At 44.4% G+C, this 24,336-nt stretch overlaps 1 protein-coding gene across 3 annotated transcripts in view; it reads left to right on the top strand.

Moving 5' to 3' along the window:
* Nucleotides 1-21,513: 21,513 nt before the first annotated feature.
* CLPB (ClpB family mitochondrial disaggregase) overlaps nt 21,514-24,336 on the top strand; it is a 143,259-nt gene continuing 140,436 nt past the window's right edge. The window contains exon 1 of one of the 3 annotated variants that reach the window (XM_054440799.2): nt 21,514-22,106. In XM_054440799.2, coding sequence (XP_054296774.1) covers nt 21,704-22,106 — 403 coding nt within the window. In that variant the 5' untranslated portion in view covers nt 21,514-21,703. The remainder of the gene's footprint in view (nt 22,107-24,336) is intronic. The other 2 variants (XM_054440797.2, XM_054440801.2) reach the window with 2 other exon arrangements.

Raw genomic sequence — 24,336 nt, 5'->3', positions numbered from 1 at the left:
TACTTGTAACTTAGAATCTGCTCCGGACTGCTCCCAAATATACCATTTACCCACTAAGTGGCAAGGCAGCTTCCACTGTAGCCCAGATCTGCTGTAAGGCCCTATATTTCTCTGAGCTCCACTTGAAACTGGCATCCTTCCTAGTCACTTGATAAATAGGTCAGAACAGTGTTCCTAAGTGTAATGTATATTGCTCCCCAAATCCAAACCCCCCCCCGCCACAAAACACCACCTCTTCTCTAGTGATATGGGTTTACAAGATGCAATAACTTGCCATTTGTTTTAGAAGAATGTCCCAGAGGCCGGGCATGGTGGCTCACACTTGTAATCCCAGCACTTTGGGAGGCCAAGGCTGGTGGATCACGAGGTCAGGAGTTCAAGACCAGCCTGGCCAAGATGGTGAAACCCTGTCTCTACTAAAACTACAAAAATTAGCCGACCATGGTGGTGGGCACCTGTAATCCCAGCTACTCAGGAGGTTGAGGCAGAGAATTGCTTGAACCCAGGAGGTGGAGGTTGCAGTGAGCTGAGATTGCACCACTGTGCTCCAGCCTGGGCAACAGAGTGAGACTCCATCTCAAAAAAAAAAAAAAAAAAAAAAAAAAGAAGAAGAATATCCTAGAATTCCTCAGATCATTGAACTCCTAAAAATTTCACCAATGTGGTAGACCCTTGATTTCTTATAGAGTTTATTCCCCACCTTCTGGCATGCATTTGTCTTACCAGGGCATTCAGAATATTTGATACTTTCTATTGTCCAGGCCTAATCAGCATGATGCCATCAATATAGTGGACCAATATGTGAAACATAAAGATCAAGGCCCCTGTGACTACGTCTTGACAGAGAGCAGGAGAAATAATATAGTTATGGGACAAGACAGTGAACATGTACTGATGACCTTCTCCTATAGATGTAAACTGCTTTTAGTGACAGTGACAGAAAATAACACATTTGACAGATCAGTAGCCACATGCCAAATGCCATAGACTGAATTGATCCATTTCAACAAAGACACAATATGCCACAGCAGCTTTAGTTGGGGCCATTATTTGATGTTGTCAGATTTGTAAACGTTTGTCCATTTTGGTGGGTACGGAGTTGTAACATGTTTTCATTCTGTATTTCCCCAATGACTCATAAAATCAATCACTTTTCATATGCTTATTGGCCATCTGCATTTCTTGTGCTTGTTCAAGTATTTTGTCTATTTAAAACATTTATCTGTAGGAATTCTTTTTTGTATGCTAAGAAGTGATGGACTGAACTGTACCCACCCTAAAATTCTGTGTTGATGCCCTAACCCCCAATGTGACTGTATTTAGAGATAGGGCCTCTAAGGAGGAAACAAAGGTTAAGTGAGGTCATAAGGGACTAGCCTTAATCTGATAAGGCTGGTGTTCTTATAAAAAGAAGAAAAGACACCAGAGCTGTCTCTCTGGAAAGGCCATATGAGGATACGGCAAGAAGGCAGCCATCTACAAGCCAGGAATAGAACCCTCATTAGGAGCTGAATTTTCTAGTAGCTTAATCACGGACTTCTAGCCTTTAGAACTGTGAGAAAATAAGTATGCATTGTTTAAGCCACGCAGTCTATGGTATTTTATTATGGCAGCCTGAGCAGACTAAACCATAGATGTGAGCCTTTTGTCAGTTATATTTATTGCAAATATCTTCTCCCTTCTCACCTCCTGGCAAACTGCATGAGCAGCTGTCATGGTTATCTATTGCTGTGTAACAAACAATGGATAGTAACAAACTCTTACCCAAAGCTTAATGACTTATAGCAACAATAATCACTTATTTTGCTCATGAATCTGCAATCTGGGCAATGTTTGATGGGGCTGATTCATCTCTGTACCACACAGCATTAGCTGGGGTGGTTTGACTGGGGCTGGAGAATCCCCTTCCAAGATGGCTAGCATGCAGGGGCTGGCTGTCACCTAAGAGCTCAACTAAGGCTGTAGGCCAAGGTCCTCAGCTCCTCTCCACATAGGCTTCACCATGGCTCAACTCCAACTTCCTCGTGATTCCAAGAGCACACATCTCAAAAGACAGGAAGTGAAAGTTACTAGTGTCTTAAGACCTGAGCCTGGATGATGACATAGCGTCACTTCTACCTTATTCTATTTAAGCAATCACAACGCCTTCCCAGATTCAAGGGAAGGGACAAAGAGCCCAAATCCTGATGGAAGGTGTGTTAGAAGAATTGACAGATGCCAAAATCTTGGTGTTTCCTGAATTTGCAGCCTTTTTCTGTACAGGCCCATGACTGCAAAAGAAAGGCACTGCTGGCTGGGTGCACTGGCTCACGCCTGTAATCCCAGCACTTTGGGAGGCAGAGGCGGGCAGATCACGAGGTCAGGAGATCGAGACCATCCTGGCTAATGCGGTGAAACCCTGTCTCTACTAAAAATACAAAAAATTAGCTGGGCATGGTGGTGCGCATCTGTAGTCCCAGCTACTCAGGAGGCTGAGGCAGGAGAATCACTTCTACCCGGGAGGCAGAGGTTGCAGTAAGCCGAGATCACGCCACTGCACTCCAGCCTGGGCGACAGAGTGAGACTCTGTCTCAAAAAAAAAAAAGAAAGAAAGAAAGAAAGAAAGAGGGAGGGAGGGAGGGAGGGAGGGAGGGAAAGTAGGAAGGAAGGAAGGAAGGAAGGAAGGAAGGAAGGAAGGAGGGAAGGAAAGAAAGAAAGAAAGAAAGAAAGAAGGGCACTCCTACTAATTAATGGTGCTCTTGTTCTTGCATCCAAACTCCATGGAAATTCTCATGTCTTCTCCTTGCTACCTATCCTTGCTACCTATTAAGAACCTTTTCACATCCCCAAAATCTGGCTTGTTTTTCTGATCTGATACCTTCTTGCTATCCACTAAACCCCCATCACAATAACCAGTCATCTGAAGTGTGATCACCTCCTCAGTAAATCAATTCTAAATTCCTTAGCATTGCTCATAAGGCTTCTCACAAGCTAATTCCAGCCTACCTTTCAGCCCTGTCTCCCACCACTCGATCCCTTCTGTCCCGTGCATCCTGAGTTTTTGATAGCACAGAAGAGTAGATTCTCTATAGAAGAAAAGTAATTGGCCTCCCAAAGTGCTGGGATTACAGGCATGAACTAGTGCGCCTGGCAAGGAGTGCCTTTCTTTTGCAGTCATGGGCCTTTACAGAAAAGGGCTGCAAATTCAGGAAACACCAAGATTTTGGCATCTGCCAAAAAAAAAAAAAGTAATAATAATAATAAAAAATAATGTCATAACTTGGTGCTTTTTTTTTTGAGATGGAATCTTGCTCTGTCGCCCAGGCTGGAGTGCAGTGGCATGATCTCGGTTCACTGCAAGCTCCGCCTTCTGGGTTCGCACCATTCTCCTGCCTCAGCCTCCTGAGTAGCTGGAACCACAGGCGCCCACCACCACACCCGGCTAATTTTTTGTATTTTTAGTAGAGATGGGGTTTCACCGTGTTAGCCAGGGTGGTCTCAATCTTCTGACCTCGTGATCCACCTGCTTCGGCCTCCCAAAGTGCTGGGATTACAGGCGTGAGACATTGCACCCGGCCGAATGTGAACTACTTTTTTTGGAAAAGTTCTACTGAGAGGGACCCCGAGCAGAGGTTGCCTAAGTAGGAGCAATGACCCTGTCTAGGTATTCTCCTGCCTTCTGAATTCACTGCCCTAATCCATAGTGATCCGAGTCCCCCACTAGGCCAAACTTGAGGGTGGGATCCACTTCTGCTTCATCTCTGTATCCTCTTCTGTCCCCTAGCAACCAACATGGTAGCTAGCACCCAACACATTGAATAATCAATCAGTGAATGAACAATGTTAAAAATGTTGGTAGTCATAGACATGTACTGCTCACATCCGTCTTCAAGGAAAGGCTTGCTGCCCAGGCTTAGAGAATGTAGTCAGCAGACAGACTGTTGCCGTGAGCTCTTTCAGGGTCTGCCTCAGCAGCCCTTGCTGGTGACTGAGCTAGGTTGGAGGTCAGGGGAACAGAAAAGGGGTATAGAGGCCCAGCCACTTAGTCTGACACAGAACCGCTCCGACAGTCAATACTCTGGAGTAACTCTGGGTTGTTGATATGGTTTGGCTGTGTCCCCACTCAAATTTCATCTTGAATTGTAGTTCCCATAATTACCACGTGTCATGGGAGGGACCCAATGGGAAGTAATTGAAGCATGGGGGCAGTTTCCCCCCACGCTATTCTCGTGATAGTAAGTTCTCATGAGATCTGACGGTTTTATGAGGGGCTCCCCCTTTGCTCGGTTCTCATTCTTCTCTCTCCTGCCGTCACGTGAAGAAGGACGTGATTGCTTCCCCTCCTGCCATGATTATAAGTTTCCTGAGGGCTTCCCAGCAATGTGGAACTGTGAGTCAATTAAACCTCTTTCCTTTATACATTACTCAGTCTTGGCTGGGCGCAGTGGCTCACGCCTCTAATCCCAGCACTTTGGGAGGCTGAGGTGGGCAGATCACGAGGTCAGGAGATCGAGACCATCTTGACAGTGAAATCCCGTCTCTACTAAAAAAAAAAAAAAAAAAAAAAAAAAAAAATTAGCTAGGCGTGGTGGCAGGCGCCTGTAGTCCCAGCTACTCCGGAGGCTGAGGCAGGAGAATGGCGTGAATCCGGGAGGTGGAGGTTGCAGTGAGCCGAGATCGTGCCACTGCACTCTAGCCTGGGCAACAGAGTGAGACTCCGTCTCGAAAAAAAAAAATTACCAGGTCTTGGGTATTTCTTCATAGCAGCGTGAGAATGGACTAATAAAGTTGGCCAAGCCTTGACCAGACTAATACAATTGGCCAAGCCTTGGCCAGGTCTGCATCACAGTTCAGTTTCTTCCTCTGCTGAATCCTGCTCTCTCCCACTTCTCCTCACAGATATTGATCCCTAATAACCATCTTGCACCCACAACTCTATCTCAGCTTCTGCTTCCAGAGAACCCATCCTGTGACAGGAGACAAAGTAGCTTGCTCCATCATCCAAGCAAAACAGATATGGGGTGGAGGGAAGGGAAAGAGTAGAAGTTTCATTGCCCACCAGAGGGCCCAGCCAGCACATCTATGGCCAGAATTCACTCGCCGTTCTATCAAAAATATGTGCTCTAGAATTACACTTGTCCCTTTGCTTTTTAAGATTTTGTTATTTTGTAAGCATTCTAGTAAGGTTATATTTGAAGGCTGTCAAATATCTCAGATGAATGAAGAAGAAAAAAGAGTTTGTCTTATGCCTGTCCAGTTAGAAAGACTGGGAGCCTTCAAGCTTGGAACAGGAGTGATGGTGGTCATCCCATTAGCTCTCAAGGAAAAGCCATCTGTGCAGCCGAGCATCTGGGAATTCCTGCCTGGAGTTTTCCTTCCTCCCTTTCATTTGTTTGTGCCTTTGGTTCAGTTATGTGAGAGTGCACCCTCGCACACATCACAGCTCAGAATGTATCATATTGGCTCAGCACTGTGTTGACTATACTTTCAATTCTTCTCTTCCTCCATACCTTAGGCAAAATTCAAAGATGTCTATCACATGTGGATCTTTGTTTTTTCCTAGGAGCTGAGATTTTGTAGTGGTTAAGAGTCTGGGCTTTGGATTCAGACCATTTGAGCCCCATTTTTGCCATTTACAAGCTAGGTGACCCTGGCCAAATTACTTAACCTTTCACTTTTTTTTTTTTTTTTTTTTTTTAAGATTGACATGCTGCATACTTCACTAGCAAGGCTGCTCCATTTTGGGTTTTTTTAATCTGTAAAGTGGAGAGAATATCTTCCTCATAGGATTGTTGTTGGAACTAATGTAGCATAAGCAGCAAAAGCAGAGTCTTCCTCATAGTAAGCACTCAGTAAACACGTACACACATTCATTTGCCCATGAACAGACAGAGAGCTACTACTGAGACGCAGCTTTCAATGCCAGGGCTCATCCACCATTCCCACCCCAGGCTCCACCCTGCTCTACTAAGCTGGAGAGACGGACAGAGGCTCTGATGCAGGAATCATTTTCATCTATCAGCTTTATCTATCAACATGAGCAGAGTGGACAGTTCCTCTGAGATCTGAATTATCACCTCCTGACCCAAAGTACCTTCTCTGTCTTCTCCCTAGCACCAAGGCTGCAGAAAACAAGCAATGTGGAAGGAAGGAAGGAAGGAAGGAAGGAAGGAAGGAGAGGGAAAGGAGGAAGAGAGGAAACGCAGATGGCTAAGCTTTGTGCCCAGTTGGAAGAAGCAGAGCAGCAGTAGGCATGGGGTCTAGGAAAGGCTCATGGAGCAAAGTCTTCATGATGAGTATAAGAGAAAGTGGTTAAGTCATTTAGCCCTCGGTTCAAATTCTTGGTGCACTAAGTACTTGCTGGGAGAACCTAGTAAGTTACTTATCCCCTCTGGTTCAGCCTCATTTTCCCATCTTAGCCCCTCCCACTCTACACTTAATCCACACTGAACACTCAGTTCCTCAAACATGCATTGCCAAAAAAAAAAAAAAAAAAAAAAAAAAGAATTGCACTCTTGCCTCTGCTCATTTGCCCGTAGGGTTCCCTTTACCTACAGTGACCCCATTCTCCCAGTGCCCCACTCTACATCAGCTACTCTAATCCCTTTCGTCTGGTCAATTCTGGCTCCTCCTGCAGAGCTCAGCTTAGATGTCACTTCCTTCAGGAAGTCTTCTCTGACCACTCGGCCTGCTATGTGCTCCCAGGGACACCAGAATTATCTCAATCGTGGCACTCACCACTCTCTGCTGACATGGCCTATTGTCTGCATGCCCCTCCAGAGCTCCGTGACTTCTTCATGACTACAGTTTCAGTAACCCATGCCTTACAGGTGCTCAATAAATGAGGCTGAATATTATTGAAACTTTGTAAGCTTTAGAGAGTTAGACAAAAGCCCAGCATAGGCATTGAATGCCAAATAATTCGTCGAGAGGAATGGAGTGGAATGGAATGTAATGGTGAATATGCTGATTTTAATGCTATTTCACTGCATTATCCCAAAAGCCCACAAGATGTCAGTGTCTCTACTTGAGAAAAAATGTAGCCGTCTGGATGAAATTAAAAGCACTCCCTCTACCTGATGGCAGTAGTAATTTAAAGTTAATATTGATATAGAAATAATAGGGATTGGTTGATTGGATTGAATATGTAATATGTACATATAGAACAAAATTCAAGTATACAGTGGAAAGTAAACTCTTCTTCCCTCCCTACTTCTGTCCCTTTTCCTCCAGCCCCACTTTGCCCAACCCATGGGCAACAATTTTTATTATACACATAGGATGGATATCCTTCTAGAGATATCCTAGGTATAGAACCACATAAGTAGATATATATTTCTTTCTTTTTTTTTTTTATTTTGAGACGGAGTCTCGCTCTGTAGCCCAGGCTGGAGTGCAGTGGCGCGATCTCGGCTCACTGCAAGCTCCACCTCCCAGGTTCACGCCATTCTCCTGCTTCAGCCTCCCGAGCAGCTGGGACTACAGGCACCCGCCACCATGCCCGGCTAATTTTTTTTTTTTTTTTTTTTTTTTTGTATTTTTAGTAGAGACAGGGTTTCACTGTGTTAACCAGGATGGTCTCGATCTCCTGACCTCATGATCTGCCCACCTCGGCCTCCCAAAGTGCTGGGATTACAGGCGTGAGCCATCGCGCCCAGCCAAGTAGATATATATTTCAAATAACACCAGTGATTGTATACAACTGTTCTGTTGAATTTTTTTTGTGCCTAAAATATCTCAGTGCATTCCATATTAAAACAGTGTTACCCTGTTTAAAAAATATTCCATTGTTCAGCTTTAATGTATTTGACCAATGTCCTAGGGATGGACGTTCAGATTGCTTCTCATCTCTTTCTCTTACAAATATCTCAAAACATTCCTCATTTTATACACCTGCAAGTATATCTAGATTTTAAATTCCAATATTTTGATATTATCAATTAGCCCTCCATTGAAGTTGTACCTATTTACACTTCCACCAATAATATGAGTGTTTTTCTTTACAAACTTGCCACACAGTTATATATATAAAAAAAATACATAATAATACATACAATATATATGCCAGTCTGAGGTGAACTATAATATATCTCATTACAGCTTTTTGAAACAGCTTTATTGAAGTATAACTGACATATAGTAAATTTCACATTTAAAGTGTAAATTTGATGAATTTTGACATATGTACCCATGAAACCATCACAATCAAGATAATAACTATATCCATCACCCCCAAAAGTTTCTTGTGCCCCCTTGTAAACCCTTCCTCCCACTACCCCTGTAATCCTATCATCCCCGTGCAATCACTGTTCTGCTTTATGTTACTATATACTGTATTTGTTTTTTCTAGAATCTTATATAATTGGATAATACAATGTGTAGTCTGTGTTTGCTTGCTTGCTTATTTATTTGTAGAACTGACTTGCTTCATTCAGCATTAATATCTTGAGGTTCATCCATGTCATTGTGCATATCAATAGTTCCTTTTTATTGCTGAGTCACACTCCATTGTATGGATATACCACAATTTATTTATCCTTTCATGTATTGATAGAAGTTTAGGTTGTTTTTGAAACCAATCCAATAGTCCCAAAGATGGTTCTTTTTGATAAACATAGAAATTGACCCTCCTGATCTTAAAGCTTGAAGTTTATATTTGTTTTATCTGAGTTCCTTCCTCAGGTAACAACCTTCAGGCCTCTGGAAAAAGTATCAAAGAACTGAAACTCACCGGATCACAGCACCAGATGACAACCCCTCATTCATTATGATTGCTTCCTTTGCCCCTCCCTAGTTCCTGTTTTCTTACACATTGTTACATTTCTTCCCTGATGTATAAACCTCTAGTTTTAATCAGTCAGGGAGATGGATTTGAGACTGAGCTCCCATCTTCTAGGCTGTAGCACCGAGAAAGGGGAGCAGCAGGCCCGACCCCAAACCTAGACCGAACCCCTGACCTAAGCCAAACCCCTGACCTAGACCAAACCCTTGACCTAGACCAAACCTGTAGTATATGGGAGAAGCAGGACCCTCCCTGGACCTAGACCAAACCCCTGGTGTTTTGGTAATATTTTTAGTTTGTAGCTTTTACAAAGTTGCTATGAACATTCATGTACAAGTCTTTGTGTGAGCATATGTTTTTGTTTTCCTTGGATAATAAACCTAAAAGTTGGAATGACTGGATCATATGGTACATGCTTGTTTAACCTCTAAAGAAACTGCCAAATTGTTTTCAAAAGTGGTTCCCCTTCAGTAGTATATGAGAGTTCCAGTTGCTCCACATCGTCATGTGGTAGGGCCAGTCTTTTTAATTTTAGACATTTTAATACATATATAATTCATGGTTTTAATTTTTATTTCTCTAAAGAGCAATGATATTGAGGGTGTTTTTTGGTGTTCTTATTTGACAGTAAGAAGTTATCTTTCCAAATCTTTTTTCCAATATAAAAATTGGGTGGTTTTCTTATCATTGAGTTTTGAGAATTCTTTTCATATTCTGGTGTAAGTCCCTTACTGAATATATAATTACAAATATTTTCTCCACTCTGCAGTTCATCCATTCTCTTAACAGTGGCTTTTGAGGACCAAAAGTTCCTAATTTTGATGAAGTCAAATTGATGTATTTTTTTTTCTTTTGTGCATTGTGTTTTTGATGTTGTGTCTAAGAAATCTGCTTTATCCAAAGTCACAAAGATTTTCTCCTATGTTTTCTTCAAGAAATTTTGGAGTCTTAGGTTTTACATTTAGAACAATAATTCATTTTGAGTTCATTTTTGTATATGCCGTAAGATGGATCACTATAGCTTTAATTTGTATGTTTCTTGTCATGGGTGTATTGAGCATATTTTCATATATTTAAATATGATTTATATTTCATTTCTCATGAGTTCTTTGGTCAAGTCCTTTGCCCAGGCAGCTGTGTTTGGATACGCAGTTCGTGTGCCACTCAAAAGCCTAAGCCAATAGGAGAAGTGGAGGCTGCAGTCTGACAGCACACTGCTCCCTGGGACATGTACACTGCCTAGGGGCCCCTTTTTCTAATTCATCCTGAGATGGCTGCTTTCTTTACTTTTCCCAGAGGCACTGCGTAAGCTAGCAGAGGCATTGTCTTTGCTCACTTATTGCATTGTAGGTCTTTTTCATATTTTATAAGAGTTCTCTGTATTACTTAACCCTCTATCATTGTGATGTGAATATATTCTTCCCAGATTATCATTTACATTTTTTACGGTTCATGATATTTTTCAATCAGAGTAATTACTTGTAGAGTCAAATACATCAATCTTTGCTATTGTGGGTCTGAATTTTGTGTCGTGCTTAGAAAGCTTCCCTACTCCAAAGTTATTTTGAAAAATCACTTCATGTTTTCTTCTGGCATGTTTATTGTTTCTTTTTCACATTTAAGTCTTTTGATTCAGTTGGCATTTATTTTGGTGAAGGGGTGAGACAAATCTAATTTAGTTTTTCCCCAGTTGGCCACCCAGTTGTCCCAACACTGTTTATTAAATAATTAATATTTTCCCCACTTACATAAAGTGCCAGATTTATCACAAACTAAATTCTCATCTTTAATGTAATAAGAGGACATATCACCCTGCCCAGAGGCCACATGCTACACTTTGATTCTATGGGAAAGAAACAGATGACAAGAAAAGGATGCAATTAAGAGATTTGTTTATTTTCAGAGCATGATTTGAGTTACTGCTTAAGAGTTCTACATCTATCATGTGATACAAAAATCAGGATAGCAATAACCTTTATCAGGAAAAGATTAAATTATATTTACTATCTTCCATTTGTGAATAAGGAAAGTGTTCAATATTTTTGAGAAAAAGTAATACAGAAGACTTTACACACACACATACACACACACACAAGTTCCTTTGTTAGGAAAAGTTGTGTAATGGCTAAGACTTTGGGCTCTGACTCACATAAGCCTGTGATGCTACTAGTCTCTAACTTGTGTTAATGTAGGGATTGAGTTTATTCATGTAAAGTTCTTATTAGCACAATGCCAGACTCAGAATACATGCTCAATATTCAGTAGCTGTTAACTTCTGTTTTTGAAAAATGCTTAGATGAGTTTCTCCAAGATTTCTCAGATGTGGTTTACCTGCTATCACTGAGGGATTGTGCCTTCATTGACTGGAGAGATCACATGGAAAAACATGCCCACCAAACCTGGGAGAAACTTACCTGATCATTTATATAGATAATTGACATGGTTCACTTACTCAGCACAGTGGCTGGAACATAGAAAATACTTAATAAAATTTCCTGTTATTATTAATAATAAATCATTTTGTCTTAGTTACTCCAAAGAAGAATTGTAGAAGAGTGGACCTGAAGACAGTGCTATGGCAATATGCAGCAGGATCAGCAGAAAATGAATTCTTTTTTTTTTTCTGAGATGGAGTCTTGCTCTGTCGCCCAGACTGGAGTATAGTGGCATGATCTCGGCTCACTGCAACCTCTGCCTCCCAGGTTCAAGCAATTCTCTTGCCTCAGTCTCCCGAGTAGCTGGGACTACAGGCGCGTGCCACCACGTCCAGCTCACTTTTTGTATTTTTAGTAGAGACGGGGTTTCACCATGTTTGCTAGGACGGTCTTGATCTCCTGACCTCATGATCCGCCCGCTTCAGCCTCCAAAAGTGCTAGGATTACAGGCGTGAGCCACCGTGCCCAGCCCTTTTTTTTTTCTTTCTTTCTTTTTTTTTTTTTTTTTGAGACAGAGTCTTGCTCTGTCACCCAGGCTGGAGTGCAGTGGCGCCATCTTGGCTCACTGCAACCTCCACCTCCTGGGTTTAAGCAATTCTGCCTCAGCCCCCTGAGTAGCTGGGATTACAGGCGTGTGCCACCATGCCTGGCTAATTTTTGTATTTTTAGTAGAGATGGGGTTTCACCATGTTGGCCAGGCTGGTCTTGAACCCCTGACCTCATGTGATCCACCCGCCTCAGCCTCCCAAAGTGCTGGGATTACAGGTGTGAGCCACCTCACCCGGCCAGGAAGTGAATTCTGTCTTCAGATCCAATCCACTGACCCCTAGCCACAGTGCTAACTTTTTTTTTGAGACCGAGTCTTGCTGTCACCCAGGCTGGAGTGCAGTAGCGCGATCTCGGCTCACTGCAATCTCCACCTTCCAGGTTCAAGCAATTCTCCTGCCTCAGCCTCCCAAGAAGCTGAGATTACAGGCACCCACCACCACGCCCAGCTAATTTTTGTATTTTCAGTAAAGATGTGGTTTCACCATGTTGACCAGGCTGGTCTGCACCTCCTGACCTCAGGTTATCTGCCTACCTCGGCCTCTCAAAATGCTGAGATCACAGGTGTGAGCCACCGTGCCTGGCCCACAGTGCTGTTTTAAAAAGATCTTTGACTCACAAAGGCTCATCAGTCGCTCTTGATATTTGATGGAATGCTATATATTTAATTGTATCTTTTGCTGCTAAGTGACTAAATAACTTTCTATTGTTGGCTGAGTATGGTGGCTTACATCTGTAATCCCAACACTTTGGGAGGCTGAGGCAGATGATTCACTTGAGGCCAGGAGTTAGAGACCAGCCTGGCCAACATGGCGAAACGCTGTCTCTACTAAAATTTCAAAAATTAGCTGGGCGTGGCGGTGCACGCCTGTAATCTCAACTTCTTGGGAGGCTGAGGCATGAGAATTGCTTAAACACGGGAGGCGGCGGTTGCAGTGAGCCAAGATCAGACCACTGCACTCCAGCTTCGGTGACAGAGAAAAGACTCTCAAAAATAAAGAAATCAAATAAAGAAAGAAAAAGAATTGTTCTCAAGGGTTTTCAGTGAAACACCTTGAGAGGGTCTGGGGCTTGCACCAACCATGCGAGCATGAAATTTCTTTGAGAACTCATGTATTTTACTTTTTTAAAAATGCAAATTTTATATCTTAATTTATACTGCAGAATGACCTTTGAACCTAATGACACCTAACCAAAATGGAAGAGAAGCCTGAAATGGTAGAGGGAGCATAGGCTTTCGAATCACACAGACCAGCACTGGCATCCTAGAGCTGTCACTCACCAGCTGCATGATATGAACAAGTCACTTCATTTCTCTGAATCTCAATTTCTCCATCTGTAAAATGGGGGAAAATTCCCACTTGTGGTTATTGTCAGAATTAAATAACAACATAAGTGCCTTCTCTGTGCCAGACACTGTACAAGGTGCTTGGGATGCATAAATAATTGAGACATGGACCCTACCTTCAAGGAGTTGCCTTCAGTAAATCACCTAACGTGGTACCTGGTATAGTAGGTGCTCAATAAATATTTTGCTGAATGACTCAATAGGTAAATGAATAGTAGATACTCAATAGATGTCAGTTTCTTCTCAATTTTTCCCTACCTATCTCATCTACTGACTGAGAAATGATATATTTTCTTTCTAAAATATTTTAAATTTTGAATTAATTTTATACTTAAAAAAGTTACAAAAATGTGCAGAGTTCTCTTTTCTTTTTTTTTTTTTTTTTTTGAGACAGAGTCTCACTGTGTCACCCAGGCTGGAGTGCAGTGGCACGATCTCGGCTCACTGCAAGCTCCGCCTCCTGGGTTCACGCCATTCTCCTGCCTCAGCCTCCCGAGTAGCTGGGACTACAGGCGCCCGCCACCATGCCCGGCTAATTTTTTGTAATTTTTAGTAGAGATGGGGTTTCACTGTGTTAGCCAGGATGGTCTCCATCTCCTGATCTTGTGATCCGCCCGCCTCGGCCTCCCAAAGTACTGGGATTATAGGCGTGAGCCGCCACGCCCGGCCCAAAGAGTTCTCTTACATCCTCCACTCCACTTCCCCAATGTGAACATCTTATATAACCATAACACAGTGATCAAAAACAGGAAATTAACATTTGTACAATATCATTAACTAAACCTTAGAATTTATTTGAAATTCTTCAATTTTCCCACCTAATGTCCCTTTTCTGTTCCCTGGTCCTATCCATGATTACACAGTGCATTTAGTATTTATTTATTCTCAATCCCCAGTCTGTAACAGCTCCTCATTCTTTCCTTATCTTTCGTGACCTTGACACTTTTGCAGAGTACTGTGATAGGCAGAATTCTAAGATGATCCCTAAGGTTTCCACTGCTGAATGTACACACCATGTATTCACTCTTGAGTACAGGCAGAACCTGTGAATGTGATGGGATATCACTCCTGTGATAACATTACTCATCGGTTGACTTTGACTTATCAAAAGAGAGATTATCTGGGTGGGCCTGGTGTAATCAGGTGAGCCCTTTAAAATAACCAGGCCCTTCCTGAAGTCAGAGAAGCTTGCTTGCAAGTATGAGAGAATCTAAGGAACTGGTTACATGGCAAAGACCCAAGAGTTTTTTCCAGGAGCTGAGAGATTCTCAGCTGCTGCTGGCTAGCAATACAACCTCAGTCCCACAGCTGCTAGGAAATGATTTCAACCAGCAATGTAAGGCAGCTTGAAAAACTGCCTTTCCCTGGCTGGGCATGGTGGCTTATGCCTGTAATCCCAGCACTGTGGGAGGCCAAGGTGGGTGGATCACCTGAGGTCAGAAGTTCGAGACCAACCTGTCCAACATGGTGAAACCCTGTCTCTACTAAAAATACAAAAACATTAGCTGGGTGTGGTGGCGTGCACCTGTAATCCCAGCTACTTGGGAAGCTGAGGTAGCAGAATCGTTTGAACCTGGGAGGTGGAGGTTGCAGTGAGCTCAGATTGCGCCACTGCGTTCCAACCTGGACAAGAGTGAAACTCCATCTCAAAAAACAAAAAGAAAAACTACCTTTCCCTAATCGAGCCTTCATATGTGAATGCAGCTGGCCGACACCTTGATTTCAGACCTGGAGCAGAGCATAGTTAGAATATGCTAGACTCCAGACCCATAGAAACTGTGAGATATTAGATGGCAATTGTTTTAGGCTGCTAAGTTTATGGTGATTTGTTTTGCAGCAATAGAAAACTAATACAAATAATAATATGAATCAGTTATCTGTAGAATGTCCCTCAATATGTGTTTGTCTGATGTTTTCTCATATTTGGAATGAGGTTATATATGCTTGATGAGAATGAACAAAAATGATGTGTTCTTCCCAGTGCATCATATCAAGGGATTCATTTTGTCTGTTGTGTATATGTCTTATTACTGGTGATATTTACCTTGATCATGTAGTTAAATTGGTGTCTGCCAGGTTTTCCCCACTGTAAAGTTTTTGTAGTTCGTAATTATCTTGCAGGAAGTACTTTTATTTTTTTGAGACGAAGTCTCACTCTGTTGCCCAGGCTGGAGTGCAGTGGCACGATCTCGGCTCACTGCAACCTCCACCCCCTGGGTTCAAGTGATTTTCTGCCTCAGCCTTCCGAATAGCTGGGATTACAGGCGCCTGCCACCACGCCTGGCTAATTTTTGTATTTGCAGTAGAGACAGGGTTTTACCATCTTGGCCAGGCTGGTCTTGAACTCCTGACCTTGTTATCCACCTACCTCAGCCTCCCAAAGTGCTGGGATGACAGGCGTGAGCCACCGCGCCTGGCTGCAGGAAGTACTTTTGAGACTATATAAATTCTGTTTCTTCTCCTTGTCACCCACTAATTTTAGTATCATCTATGGGTCTTGCCTGAAAGGTTTATTTTTATTTTTATTTATGTTTTTAGAGACAGGGTCTTGCTCTGTCACCCAGGCTGGAGCACTGTGGTGCGATCAAGGCTCGCTGCAGCCTTAACCTCCTGGGCTCAAGCAATCCTTCCGCCTCGGCCTCCCAAGTAGCTGGGACAACAGGTATGTGCCACCCTGCTCTGCTAATTTTTTTATTTTATATTTTTGTATAGACAGGGTCTCGCTTTGTTGCCCAGGCTGGTCTCAAACTCCTGGCCTCGAGTGATCCTCCTACTGCCTTGGCCTCCCAAAGTGCTGGGATTATAGGCATTAGTCACTACATGAGTCACGGTGCCCAGCCTGAAATTTTTATTACTCCAGTGTTTACCTAGTGGTAATTCTCTATTTCTCTCTTTCTTCTACATTTATTGATTGAACTTCCAGTGTAAGAAAGAGCTGCCTTGGGCCAGGCGTGGTGGCTCACGCCTATAATCCCAGCACTTTGGGAGGCCGAGGCAGGCAGATCACTTGGTCAGGAGATCGAGACCATCCTGGCTAACACAGTGAAACCACGTCTCTACTAAAAATACAAAAAAAAAAAAAAAAAAAAAATTAGCTGGGCATGGTGGTGGGCACCTGTAGTCCCAGCTACTTGGGAGGCTGAGGCAGGAGAATGGCGTGAACCCGGGAGACGGAGCTTGCAGTGAGCTGAGATCGTGCCATTGCACTCCAGCCTGGGCAACAGAGCGAGACTCCGTCTCAAAAAAAAAAAAGAAAGAAAGAGCTGCCTCTTCCCTCATTCCTCCCCTATTTATCTATTTATTTATTTGATTATTTATATCATATTTGTTTTACTCTGTGGCTCAAAACCCCATACGGTCATTACTTTTCAGTTAAATTGTTCCTACTTAGGTCATTATGAACTCCTTCACACTGGCTCCTGTGTTCTTTTCACAAGCCTGCATCTGGTTTTGAGCCTTTCCTAACTTCCTGGCACATACAATGTTGTTGACTCATTTTGGATTTTCTCTGCCCAGTCCTAAAAACAACCATTCTCCAAGGGTAACTGGTTTCTGGTTTATTGGAGAATGCTGTTTACATCTGGGTGTTAGGTGTGTTCAGTTTTTAGGGTGTAATTGCTTCTAGACCCTCCCAGAGGCTAGGTAATATATGTAATACATGAACCCATACACACTTACATATTTATATTTCTGTATTGATCTGTCTGTATCTATTTTTAAAAACCATGAGTTTTACAGCTGGGCATGATGGCTCTAACCTGTAATCCTAGCACTTTGGGAGGCTGAGACGGGCAGATCACTTGAGGTCAGGAGTTTGTGACCAGCCTGGCCAACATGGCAAAACCATATGGTCAATAACCAATTGAGACCAATCAGGCTGGTTCGAGACCAGCCTGGCCAACATGGCGAAACCCTGTCTCTACTAAAAATACAAAAGTTAGCTGGGCAGTGGTACATTGCTGTAATCCCAGCTACTCAGGAGGCTGAGGCAGGAGAATCACTCGAACCTGGGAGACGGAGGCTGCAGTGACCAAGATCACGCCACTGCATTCCAGCCTGGATGACAGAGCAAGACTCCGTCTCAAAAATAAATAAAGTAAAAATAAAATTAAAGCCATGAGTTTATGCTGATACATCTGATTCCAATTCAATACCACAAGGTTCATTTTAGCTTTCTTTTTTTCCCTATTTATAACTTCTTTCTCCAACAGTGAAAAGCCCAGCTACTATCTATTTACTTATTTGTTTAAAAATGTATGTGTGTGTTGTTGTTCCAACAGTGAAAAGCCCAGCTACTATCTATTTACTTATTTGTTTAAAAATGTATGTGTGTGTTGTTGTTTTGTTTTCTTCTTCTGGAAAAGTTTTTCTCAGAAACCTATAGAATGTGTAGCACTGAATGGCCTCCAACTCCATGCCAGAGGTAGCTGACCACAGCAACTGCATTGATTCTTCACTTTCTGTCTCCTCCTAAACCCCATTCAGATATCCCCCGTCACCTTCCTACAAACTAAAACTGGAGTTCTCTGTCTCCCAACCCAACAGTTAGAAGCTTAGGGCCAAGGTGGGGTCATTGGAACCTGATATACATTTTTGCTTTCTGAGCAGACCAAAAGGAAACCATCCTGCGTTGAAAATCTGTTAAAATGTGACCTAAGAGTTTTTTGTGTGTTTGTTTGTTTTTTGAGACGGAGTCGCCCTGTCGCCCAGGCTGGAGTGCAATGGCGTGATCTTGGCTCACTGCAACCTCCGCCTCCTGGATTCAAGCAATTCTCCTGCCTCAGCCTCCTGAGTAGCTGGGATTACAGGCGTGTGCCACCACACCCAGCTAATTTTGTGTATCTTTAGTAGAGATGGGGTTTCACCATGTTAGCCAGGCTGGTCTCGAACTCCTGACCTCAAGTGATCCTCCCACCTCGGCCTCCCAGAGTGCTGGGATTATAGGCATTAGCCACTGTGCCTGGCCCTGGATTGGTTATTGACCATACGGAATTCATTCTGAGTCCCAGTTGATTCTAATGGTTGGGGGTTTTTTGTTTGTTTTAATTTAATTTAATTTTTCTTTTTTTTGGAGACAGGATCTCACTGTGTTGCCTAGACTGAAGTGCAGTAGTGTGGGGATCCTCCTGCCACAGCCTCCTGAGTAGCTAGAACTACAGGTGTACGCCCCCATGCCTGGCTAATTTTTTATTTTTTGCAGAGACTGTGATCTCACCATGTTGCCCAGGCTGGTCTCAAACTCCTGCCCCAAGTGTTGGGATTACAGGCACGTGAGCAAGCACACACGACCCTAATGGGTGTTTCCATACTTCCTCACTACATCCCCAACTCAGAGATTGATAATTTAAGCTTTTCAGTATCCCTACCAAATACTGATAGTAATTAAACCCTTCCTTGAACACCTCGCAGATGGTATCTGTGAAAATAAAATAAGAAAATCAATGGGGAAGTGCTCTGAAAATTATGCATTGCCAAGTAAACTGAAGGGCCCTGGGATGTGTCTGCAGTGAGAGGGTTTGAACTCTGCATCTGGTAATGGGAGCTTTCGGAGACTGCTCTTCCTGCTGTGACCACCCTAAGTTGGGAGACAGAAATGTTTCAAGAATACAGGGAAGGTGAAGTTGCTATAGTGAATGGGGTGGTTAACAAAATAATATGTGCTGAAAATCTCTCAAAACAGAAAGGTCAAAATGCTTTCATTATTGAGTGCTTTAAAAATGCTTTAAAAATAGTTATTCAAGGCTGGGCATGGTGGCTCACACCTGTAATCCCAGCACTCTGGGAGGCCGAGGCGGGTGGATCATCTGAGGTTGGGAGTTTGAGACCAGCCTGACCAACATGTAGAAAGCCTGTCTCTACTAAAAATACAAAAAAATTAACCGGGTGTGGTGACGCATGCCTGTAATCCCAGCTACTCGGGAGGCTGAGACAAGAAAAGTGCTTTAACCTGGGAGGCAGAGGTTGTGGTGAGCCGAGATCGCGCCATTGCACTCGAGCCAGGGCAACAAGAGCAAAACTCCATCTCAAAAAAAAAAAAAGTTATTAAAGCCAGGCGCAGTGGCTCACGCCTGTAATCCCAGCACTTTAGGAGGCTGAGGCCTGACTGCTTGAGCCCAGGAGTTCAGACCAGCTTGGGCATCATAGCGAGACCTAGTCTCTACCCAAATAATAATAATAATAACAAAAAATTAGCCAGGCATAGTGGTGCCAGCTGTGGTCCCAGCTACTCAGGAGGCTGAGGTGGTGGGATGATCCCTTGAGCCCAGGTTTCAGGTTGCAGTGACAACTGTACCCAGCCTGTGTAACAGAGCGAGACCCTGTCTCAAAAAAAACCAAAAAAGTCGTTCATTCATTCCTGTCTTACTAACGGATGTGGAAATGAGAAAGAAGTTCCATCTTTGCCTGGAGGAAGTGTAGAATACACAGAGCAAAGAATATACCATGATAGCTACCATTTCCTGAAGACCTACTGTGAGCCAGGGACAGTGTTAGGGGCTTTCTACATATTATCTTATTTAATACAAGCAATCATCTTGAAGGCAGGAATTATCTTCAACAATGAGTAATTAACTACCAGAGAGGTAAAGGGAGTTTGTCCAAGGTCACGCATGTAAATGCAAGAGTCAAAATTAAAATCCACGTCTGCCTGAATGCCAAAGCTCATGGGATTACGCCTGTAATCCCAGCACTTTAGGAGGCCAAGGCAGGCGGATCACGAGGTCAGGAGATCGAGACCATCCTGGCTAATACAGTGAAACCCCGTCTCTACTAAAAATACCAAAAAAAGTAGCCGAGCGTGGTGGCGGGCGCCTGTAGTCCCAGCTACTCAGGAGGCTGAGGCAGAAGAATGGCCTGAACCCGGGAGGCGGAGCTTGCAGTGAGCTGAGATGGCGCCACTGCACTGCAGCCTGGGCGACAGAGCAAGACTGTTTCAATAAATAAATAAATACATAAAAATAAAAAAATTGAGTGCCTCTTTTGTTCCAGACATTGTTCTGAGTGCTAGTGATATAAAAGTGAAAAAACAAAGTCCCTGTCTCATGGGGCTCATGCTGTAGTGGAGAAAGACAATAAAAATGTAGTATGTCAGATGGTGATAAATGCTGTGAAGAAAAATTAGGATGGGGTGCGTAGGATTACTATTTTAACCAGAATGGTCAGGGAAGACTCTGATCATGTGAAGTCTGAGCAGACCTACAAGACTTGCAAGAAACAGAACTGACACAAAGAAGAACTTCCTTCTTTGCCTACCTATGGGTTCAGTTTGGAAAAGAGGGGGCGGGATGGGAGTACAGGTGTTAATGGAAACTATATGCTCAAAGTCAGAAGACCGGAGCATTACTCCAGGTGATTTACTGGCAAATCTTTTCACCTTTGAGCCTCAATTCCCTTCGCTGTAGACAGGAATAACAGTTCTTGCCCAGCTTCTCACACACAGCTGCCATGAGGATCAGATGAGATAACCCACTTGAAAGCCCTTTAAAAATAACACAATCGGGGCCAGGCGCAGTGGCTCACGCCAGTAATCCCAGCACTTTGGGAGGCTGAGGCAGGTAGATCGCTTGAGGTCAGGAGTTGGAGACCAGCCTGGCCAACATGGTGAAACCCCGTCTCTACTAAAAATGCAAAAATTAGCGAAGCGTGGTAGTGCGTGACTGTAATCCCAGCTACTCGGGAGGCTGAGGTAGGAGAATCGCTTGAACCCGGGAGACGGAGGTTGCAGTGAGCCGAGATGGCGCCACTGCACTCCAGCTTGGGCGACAGAGTGAGACTCTGTCTCAAAAAAAAAAAGACCGGAAGTCAACTCTTCAAATAAAATGTATTCCTATCTCAGGTGCAGTAGTTACCCTAAACATCTTTTTGAAAGGCCGCCCTGGCTGAAAAAATAAATAGGGTAAACTAAATAAGCATAAGTTTCATAATACGCCTCTGCTGAAGATTCTTGTGTAATTTACACCAGTCAAAAATTGTGGGCCGGGCGCGGTGGCTCACGCTTGTAACCCCAGCACTTTGGGAGGCCGAGGCGGGCGGATCGCCTGAGGTCAGGAGTTAGGAGACCAGCCTCGCCAACGTGGTGAAACCCCGTTTCTACTAAAAATACAAAAATTAGCTGGGCGTGGTGGCGGGCGCCTGTAATCCCAACTACTCGGGAGACTGAGGTAGAATTGCTTGAACACAGTAGACGAAGGTTGCAGTGAGCCGAGATCGCGCCACTGCACTCCGGCCTGTGAGACAGAGCAAGACTCCGTCTCAAAAAAAAAAAAAAAAAAAAAAAAAAATGTGTGTCGTGTGCTTCAACTAAACTAGGAAAGAAGTCCTGGGATTCTGATCTTTAACTCTAATCGCCACGCCCCTTCACCCGAACTCTATTTCCCAACATGTCCCGGGCTCCTGTAAGCCCGCAGTCATTGTGACGCAATCCCACAGCCTTCTGGGAAACGTAGTTTATTTGTTCTCCAGCTGGAGAAAGGCTTAGGGCTGTGGACTACCCCTCCCGTGAGGTAGTGCGCAACTCCACCCTGTTCGCGGCGTCTTCGAACGCGCCGCGGCAGCCATGTTGGACGTGGCCAGCACAGGGGCCGGCACCACGGGGTTATCGAAGCAGCTGTCAAGATGCTAGGGTCCCTGGTGTTGAGGAGAAAAGCACCGGCGCCACGGCTACTCCTCCGGCTGCTCAGGTCCCCAACGCTCCGGGGCCATGGAGGTGCTTCCGGCCGGAATGTGACTGCTGGGAGTCTCGGGGAGCCGCAGTGGCTGAGGGTAGCCGCCGGGGGGCGCCCTGGAACATCGCCGGCCTTGTTCTCCGGACGCGGGGCAGCCACCGGGGGGCGCCAGGGAGGACGCTTCGATACCAAATGCCTCGCGGCTGCCACTTGGGGACGCCTTCCTGGCCCCGAAGAAACACTCCCAGGACAGGACAGCTGGAACGGGGTCCCCAGCAGAGCCGGACTGGGCATGTGGGCCCTGGCCGCAGCGCTGGTGGTTCATTGCTACAGCAAGAGTCCGTCCAACAAGGGTGATTATGAGATCTGGGTTTGAGGAAGGGAGAGGCGGGAAGATTGTCCTAACTTCGTATCTTAGGAGGGTGGGAGGTGCTTGTAGGTTTAGATCCTTAGAGCCTAAGTCTTGGAGGGACTCAGACATCATCTGGTTACAGGGGCAGGGTGTTGCCCTAGAGACCTCATCACCTCGGAGTTGTATAATCTCGTATCATAGATCCGCCTTCCCTCTCTGGGCATCATTTTATCCATCTGTACAATGGGGATATTGGACTAAACATCTAATATTATAGCATGGTCCCCTTATGTTTCTCATATTCTGCCTGGTCCAATTCCTGTTTCCTGAGATCTCTAGGAAACGGAAATTATGGGGTGTTTTAAGGGCAACCGCTAGATGGTTTAGAGAAGTTGCCAAACCGCTCCCCCCCGACCCCCCGCCACCAAAGGTGCCAGAGTCAGGAACAACCTGACTCGGTTTTAATGCCAGCTTGACCTCAATTTATTTATTTATCTATTTATTTATTTATTTATTTATTTATTTATTTATGAGATGGAGTCTTGCTCTGTCGCCAAGCTGGAGTGCAGTGGCGCAATCTCGGCTCACTGCAACCTCCGCCTCCTGGGTTCAAGCTATTCTGCCTCAGCCTCCTGAGTAGCTGGGACTACAGGTGTGGGCCACCACACCCAGCTAATTTTTGTATTTTTAGTTGTTGGTCAGGATGGTCTCGATGTCTTGACCTCATGATCCACCCGCCTCGGCCTCCCAAAGTACTGGGATTACAGGCGTGAGCCACCGCGTCTGGCCAATTTATTTATATAGTGAAGGATAATTTCTCAACATTTTTACAGTACTGTTATTTTGACTCTTTTTGGAGTTCAGTGGCCTGAGTCTGTCAGTCTCAGGATTTTGCTGTGTCTGGTCTCACATGCTGTGAGGTGATCTTGCCATGTGGGATAGTTGGCAGGAGAAGGAAGGTGGATTCCTGGAGGCCCAAGGGCAACTGCTGGGGGACCGGCTCATCCCGATTAGCATTTCATCAGGATCCGTGGAGCTAAGCAGCAGCTGAGAGAGTGGACAGAGAGCCAGACTTGTGACCTATGGAGTCCAGCCATTCAGGTTCTTAGTCGTTCCTCAAGAAGAAAGACTGAGTCATGGTGTCCGTAGATTCCATGCACCCCAAGCTCTGAGAATTTGGAGCAAGAGTGGGGGAGTAGGGAGTGCCTTGACTTTGATTCGTTTGATGTGGCCAGTTGTAAAGGAAGGACTTTGGTCTGGGAGAGACAACACTGGGGATCTTGTTTTGGTTCTGTGTCTAACTCTCATTGTGAATTTGGACTTTTGCTTCTCCTCACTGGTCCTCTGTTTCCTCATCTACAAAATGAGGGTATTGAAATAGACGCTAAGGGCATTGAGCTTAGGCATGTTGTAATCCTATAACTTCCAGCATTTTTGGGGGTACTCACTGTGCATCTAGTTTTAGGCTAGGTGTGTGGGAAGTCCTAACAACACAAAATCAGTCAAGGGGACAGTGCAGGCAGTTGGAATGTAGGGCTGGTGAGTGGCGCTATGTGTTGTTGGGGGATCAGAGGGCCAGTAGGGTCAGGAAAGCCTTGCTGGAGTATTGGAGACCCCAGAGGATGGGAAATTCGAACTTGAGTTCTGAAGGATGAAGTAGAAACAGAAAGGAGAGTGACCTTGTGAGCCCCATGAGAGCAGGAAATGTATCTTCTCTTTTGTTTTTTCAGGTTATGCTAGCAACTTTCCCGAATACCTAGACATCATTTGCCTACCACAGTGTCTGGAACTTAGTAGGTGCTCAGTAAATGTGTGAGAGTTGGATTATATTCCATGCAAAGGCTTCAGAGAATGGAAATAATAGAGTTTCAGGGCACCACGGTGTGTGCAGGGGCTAGCAGAGCAGCCAGCTTGGTTGGAGGATAAGGTCTTTGGAATTAGATGAGAGCAGATGGAGTGGGGCCTGGATGCCAGTCAGGGGTCGGGTGGGTGAGGGTGTTGGAATTTCTTCTGTAGGCAGTGGAGAGTTATGGAAGGTTCATGAGCAGGGAATGTTCTAAGTCCAGTGTATTTGGTGAGGTCTTGCCTAAGAAGTTCCTGGCGGTTCCCACCTGGACTTTATGGCCTATGAACTCCAGCAAGAATACCAGGGTCTACTTACCAAAATAGATAATGGTCAAAGCCGTGACCAGTTCCTGCTGGAACTGACTTGCCAGCTACCCTGTCCCCTG

This window comes from Pongo pygmaeus, chromosome 9 (assembly GCF_028885625.2).
Source record: "Pongo pygmaeus isolate AG05252 chromosome 9, NHGRI_mPonPyg2-v2.0_pri, whole genome shotgun sequence".
Taxonomy (NCBI): Eukaryota; Metazoa; Chordata; class Mammalia; order Primates; family Hominidae; genus Pongo; species Pongo pygmaeus.
This window is presented reverse-complemented; position numbering and strand designations above follow the sequence as displayed.